Source organism: Ctenopharyngodon idella, chromosome 10 (genome assembly GCF_019924925.1).
Source record: "Ctenopharyngodon idella isolate HZGC_01 chromosome 10, HZGC01, whole genome shotgun sequence".
In the NCBI taxonomy this organism is placed as follows: Eukaryota; Metazoa; Chordata; class Actinopteri; order Cypriniformes; family Xenocyprididae; genus Ctenopharyngodon; species Ctenopharyngodon idella.
Window position 1 is genome coordinate 30,271,237 of NC_067229.1, and position 6,405 is coordinate 30,277,641.

Consider the following 6,405-nt stretch of genomic DNA (forward strand, 5'->3'; position numbering starts at 1 on the left):
TACCATAATAATAGACTGACAGGGTTGTGTTTTTACTGTAAGACAGTAGGAATGCAGACTAACAGTCTTGTGGTGATAATGTAATTGTTTTGTTATTGATAGATGTGAATGCAATATCAAATTATGGTCTTGTAAACGTAAACATTTAAATTATAGAACTGGATAAGATTCATGTCTCAAGTCTGATCATAGTTATCTTATCATACAAAAATAATAGACATTAAAGGTTAACTTGGGGAATGTCACTGACACAGTGGACTTGGAGGATGGAATCTTTCACAAGTAAAATATTCAGAAGAAAAAAGGGCCACAAAAAAAGCATGATCTCAGTATATGAATGAAAATCTGTTACTTAGGCTTTTATAAGTTGAAATTGAGTAACATGCTTTCTGGCTCCAAATGAACATCCGTCTGCTTTAAAAGCCTATAAAAATGAATAATAATTACATTAGTGTACTTCCTGACAAACCCATCAGCAACACATGGCTCTTTCTAGCAGGGAAATGAGTCTTCTTGTAGATCTTGAACCACATTACTCCGTGCTCAGCGTTTTCCCACTAATGGAATAGAATTAGGCCTCTCTCAGTGTTGTTATTGTTGACTAAAGCTACTAAAAATCATTTTTGGTCATTGAAATGAAGCCTAAAATAAAATATTAGGTTAAAAAGTTAGACTTAAAAAATGTTTGCCTTGGCAAATAACTATTAACTGTTATATAATTTCAGCAAAAAAAAAAGAAAAAAAGAAAGAAAGGCAAGGTGATACAAAGTGGACAGGTAACAGTTAAGAATGTAAAATTTTGGACAGTAGGACTATTTAGAGATAGAAATGTGCACCCTAAAACTTTATTCTCTTCTAATATTGTACTAAGAAGGCTTGGTTATCTTCTAATCAAAAACAACTGTAGACTACTTATGAAGTCCTGGTGTGAAGGATTTCCAACGTCCCCAGCAGCGTATGAAGTAGGCGGAGCTTCGGTTGCCGCTGAAATGAACGGCGCTCTGAAGCGCGCGGAGTCCAGGCACGCGTCGCTACAGACGCACCTGACGACAACGGTCGCCGCTCGCGCTGTGATGATGTTACTCCAGGTCTGACAGCAAAACTGGTCTTCACACGCGCTCACTCGCATCACTTCACCATGCAGACCTGCTTCTGCACTCAGCTGTCTTATTTTATGGTAGTATTATTACAGCACAATGAATGCTTAAGAATTTGCATGAGAGCCATTTTATGACATTAAACAAATACATTTCATCAGCAGGATAATACAGCAAGCCCAGCCATCCAATCACCTAATAAGGATCTGTTGGACTTTGCCACAGGTGAGATGTGGTTTATTATAGACATGAGAAAATGACAAAGTAGTTGGATACAATTTACATCTGAAAACTGAAAATATATCGCTACCATTGTGTATTAATTACGTTTTATTAGTGTTGTATTATTAAAAAAACAAACCCCGAAATAGTGTTGTTTTTTTTCTTACTCTTACCACAGGAGAGTGTCAGTCATCTGTCCCACATGAGGTGTCAGAGCAGACAGATCTCTCTCTACAGCTGGTGAGAGAGTGCAGTGCATGATCTTACTATAACTGCTTTAAACTTTTATTGTGTTTCTTTAGTTATAACTTGTCTTATTTTGTGTCTATTTAAATTCGCCAGAATTTCTGTTTTGGGCTTGTCCCCCACCCAAACATTTTAATTTCCCCTCTATCATAAATGTATAATGTTAAAATCAGGGAGATTCTAATTTGGAGAAGTTTAAACATCAACAATGCCATTTGAACCCTTATGCTGTGTTGAAAACCCTGTAACACCTTTGATGTTCCCAGTCAAGAATGACCAGCCTTTTAAAAATTGCTTTTAAATTGCTCATTATGCTATATAATGAAGTGAAAGTAAAAGTGACATGATGTGTAGCCAAGTATGGTGTACCATACTCGGAATTTGTGCTCTGAATTTCACTGTGAGCACACACCCGGAGCAGTGGGCAGCCATTTTTGCTGCGGCACCCGGGGAGCGATTGGGGGTTCGATGCTTTGCTCAAGCCAGGGGCACCTCGGTTGCAGCTAATAAGAGTGGAAGAGAGAGCTGTTCATTCACTACCCCACAAACAATTCAATATTTTGGTGATAATGTATCATTTATAAGATATTTTTGTAGGCCGGTCATTTTTGACCGGAAACACCACAAGTGTAACAAGGTGGGGGGGAAAAATTCCAAAAAAGTGCAAAAATTATCCAGAAAATCTTGAGCAAAGTCATAAGTTTTAGTCTAATGCGATAACATTAACATTTTCAGGAAAAAGAAAATTCTCTCCGGGTCAAAATGACCCGAACACAACATAAGGGTTAAGATTTTTAAAACTGGCATTACCAAACCATATTAAATTTAATTCAGAAGCTATTTATTTATTTATTTATTTATTTAATTATTTATACAAAATCAAAGTTGATTGACTGCTAGCTGACTTCTTGTGCCAAGTTTCCAAGGTTTATCCAATATTTCACAAAAAAAAAAAAAACAGAAATTAAATGAAAAAAATTCAAATCCAAACCATGATACCATGAATCCACTCGAAGGCTGATTAAGGCCATGATCTGATCTATATTCCAAGTTATGTGATAAATGTAAATGAACAGATTTAAGATGTTTCTTTATTTTAAGTAGTCACAAATACCCCTAACTGAAGAATCGGCCAAAATATCACAATTATTTATTCCTAAATCATTCCCATCTAAGTTACTACATGTACTGCATTTCACTTCTTGGGTCGACCAATGAAACATTTGAAACTGAAACTGCTTGCCTTTTCTAAACAAGCTTTTGTGGTTTATTCTTGGTCACAGTTGTAAAAGTATGCTTAATGTCTCAAACCCATCTAATTTCCAAAGTTGAAAACACTAAAGTAACATAATATAGTATTTTTTACTTCCAGACAATTGTTTGAAAAACAGAAATGAATAAATGTATATTTCTTTTAAATTGTACTTTCTTACACTTAATGCAACAAAACACATAATTTGTCTGAGGAACAAACTGGAATTAAATAGCTTTAGTCATGTAAAAACCACCTTTTTGACCCTTCATTAAATTTCAGTCACAAATGTAACCCGTGGGATTAAATAACTTAAAAACGTTTTAGAGAACCGGCGAACAGCAGAGTCATGAGAAAACATTCACACGCTGCAGCTGCTGATTTCCACAAGAAAAATGTCCTATGTGACATAACTGAAGATCACTTCTCTATTTTGTGTGTTATTGCTTAGTGACTCATAATTATCTTGTCAATGCAAAAGTCGTTCAGGCCACACTTTGTCTGTGCATCCTTATATTTGTAATTCAAATAACTGGGCAATCTATTCAGATTCTGTGGCATGTCGTCCGATACATTCAATTCCTTCCCTTGGACAATGATTCCTCACTTGTTCAGGTATGCAAACTGAATAACTCTGAATGAGCTCATTTTGTGCGTGATGTTCTGAGAGCACATGTTTGACTAGATGAATCACATCATCTCTGATGCCTCCATTGCTCACATACTTCACTAATTGTATTACTGAGTAATAATCATGTGTCTCTCCACAGCTTCATGCCACTCTCAGGAGAAAGCAAGAGGAGATATCCACCCTGATGGTGGCGAATGCCCAGCTGAGAAGTCTGGCTAAACAGACTGAGCATTACACTACATTACTAGATGTAAAACATTTCCCCCCCCCCCCAGAAAATAATTTAGTGAATGTTCCTTATGGTTGTGAATAATCTATACAAAATACTCTTCCATCCATGAAGAGCAATCTCATAGTAAAAAAAAAAATTACAGGCCTTCAAGTCACAATTTTGAAGTCAACATGAAGTTATTTACCTTCTTACTGCACAACCCTGGTCTTATTGTGAACACTTCATGTTCATTTTATTCCAAAAAAAAAAAAAAAAATGTTTGTCTTTGCTCCATTATAGTATGTAACATCCACTTCTCACCATCCAATCAACTCCTGACTGATAAAATCAGGTCCTGCCCAACCATTTTCTAATTTAATATCCTGTTTCACCATCAGATTTGGAAGTAAAATGCACTGTGAATGGCAATTCATGACATTTGATCGTGGGAACCCTGATAAATAGGTTTTGTTTTTCATGCACTGTTTTTCACAGTTCATTTAATCAAAAATATTTAAATATATTTAATTTTAAATCTTTCATTTTAATTTTGTTTTACTGAAACGATAATGAAAAGTGCAATAAATATAATAAAATATAAATGGGAATTTTGCATTATAAATGTGAAAATATTTTTTGATTTTAGCACAGTAACAAAAATGCTGACTTGACCAATCAGAAGCCAGGACTGCAGGTATCTATTTTATATACTGTTATATTAAATTTAACACACATCTGAGAAAGTTTAGCAGCCAGAGAGCAGAAAGACCTCCAAACTGAGTCACTGTGATTTTGCCAAGACAGACATGTTCCTGGATCAACATCTACTATTGATTCTGGAACAACATTCCTGTCCAAAAACATAGTCCTAACCCTATCCCTGCCCATTATTTATCCCTAAAATCAGAGGGAAATGATAGGTGAATGAGAATGGTGTAGAAGCACCTAACCTTTGTTGTAAGCCTAAACTTGACATAAATTGTAAACTTGTCCCTCAAATCTGCTTGGTTGATTGGAATGTTGTTCCAGGATCAACAAAGATGTTGATCCAGCAACATGTTCTATCACATTAACCTCCACACTGTCATTGTCACTCCCACAAATGACCGTTTGTCAATTCCACTTCCTGTATACTAGGCTTCGTTCCAGAGAGACTTAGTCTCACACTGTACCTCGGTGAGTTCAACAGAGGACCATTCTTCTGAACACTCCTGGATCTCTCTGCTGACACAGGAAGAGCCATCGGATCCATCTTCCACAGCTATAACTAACTCCACCACTGCTGACACACAAAGCCCAACATCAGGGGTCAAGCGGCAGCTGTGGTCCAGCTGGAATGAGCTTCTCTGTGAAGATGCTGAGGACTGTCCGTCAGGTTCCAAGCGGCTCAGTCTTGATAATGAACTTGTACAGGTAGACTTGGAGCATCTGAAGGCCCAGCTGGACCAGGATGAACGGGTTCCTCAACAACTAATAGAAGATTCAACGCTGACTCAGAATCAAAGCCTGGAGATGTCCTCTGAAGGACTGATCGCACAGAGGAAGAACATATTTGGGTCTTTCCATGGACTTCGGGTGGTTACGGAAACCCCATCCATCAAGTCTGATCTGAACATGAACGGTGAAGTTGTGTGCTTCAAGACCGCAATCAGAGACCACAATACAGTAAAGACAAAGGTTTTCCCACATGGAAAAGCATTCACTTCTCACACACCAAGTGGATCTTGTCGGTTCCTTTGGGTTCCTAATGAGCACTGAACAGATGTATGATTCAAAGAGTATTCCATGTTTACACCAGCCAGTCCTTATTTGAGAAAGGCTGCTTCTGAATTCCCACACCTTCATAGTATGTACTGAATTCTGTGAAGAACTACTCAGCCATTGGTCAACCATAAGGCCCATTTACACCAAGAACGATAACTATAAAGATAAGTATAACGATGACTATATTAGCGTCCACACCAACAGACAATATCGTTGTTTATTGTAAGTGTGCGCTGCAGTTTTGTCTTCTGCCATTTTAAATGCTCAGGCTCTTTAAAGCAGGATGGATTCATCAGCTGGAAAACAATTTGTGAAAGTGATTCCAACAATATTGTTCCTTTGTGCTGTTATATCTTTATCATTATAGTTATCGTACTTAGTGTGAACAGCTTTAGCTCTTATAAATAAAAGTTCTTTATTGACATCTATAGTTCCATGAAGAACCTTTAACATTCATGGAACTTTTCCATAACATAAAGATTCTTTATAGTGGAAAAATGTTCTTCAGATTATTAAAATATTCTTCATACTGTCTAAAAGGTTCTTTGGGGAACGAAAAATGGTTCTTCTATTGCATCGCTATGCAAAGCCCTTTTAGAAGCTTTCAATTCCTGATGAGCAAAATGAAAAACAGTCCCATCCTACATTTATTCTTGTTCAAGAAGCAGTTTCACTTAGATATATATGTCACAAGAGGGAAGAAAAGACTATTTCAACTTCTGTTTTATGCCGACTTTAAGAGTGTATGCTGGTAATTCGTAGTATGTATACATTCCCGGACACACTATATCCGTCATCAGAGTTTTACTCGGATGTTCTTTGACCTGCGACGTATTAGCAAAAACAATTTAACCACAAGGACTTTCTCACGGTTCAACTTTTCAAACCTTTGGCTCCTCAGCTCCCGTGGCCTTGTGGGATAGCAAAATGTCGACTGGTTGCACACTCAAGATTGTTCACTCGGCAGCCATCTTGGAAATGT

General features: G+C 37.1%; 1 protein-coding gene across 1 annotated transcript; it reads left to right on the plus strand.

The window, feature by feature from the left end:
• Window positions 1-115: 115 nt before the first annotated feature.
• On the plus strand, window positions 116-6,287 carry LOC127520298 (multicilin). The gene is made up of 5 exons (XM_051908275.1): window positions 116-1,177; window positions 1,259-1,322; window positions 1,498-1,559; window positions 3,582-3,698; window positions 4,797-6,287. The coding sequence occupies exons 1-5, from the start codon at window positions 1,139-1,141 to the stop codon at window positions 5,415-5,417; spliced, it is 903 nt and encodes a 300-aa protein (XP_051764235.1). The 5' UTR covers window positions 116-1,138; the 3' UTR covers window positions 5,418-6,287.
• The last annotated feature ends 118 nt before the right edge of the window (window positions 6,288-6,405 follow it).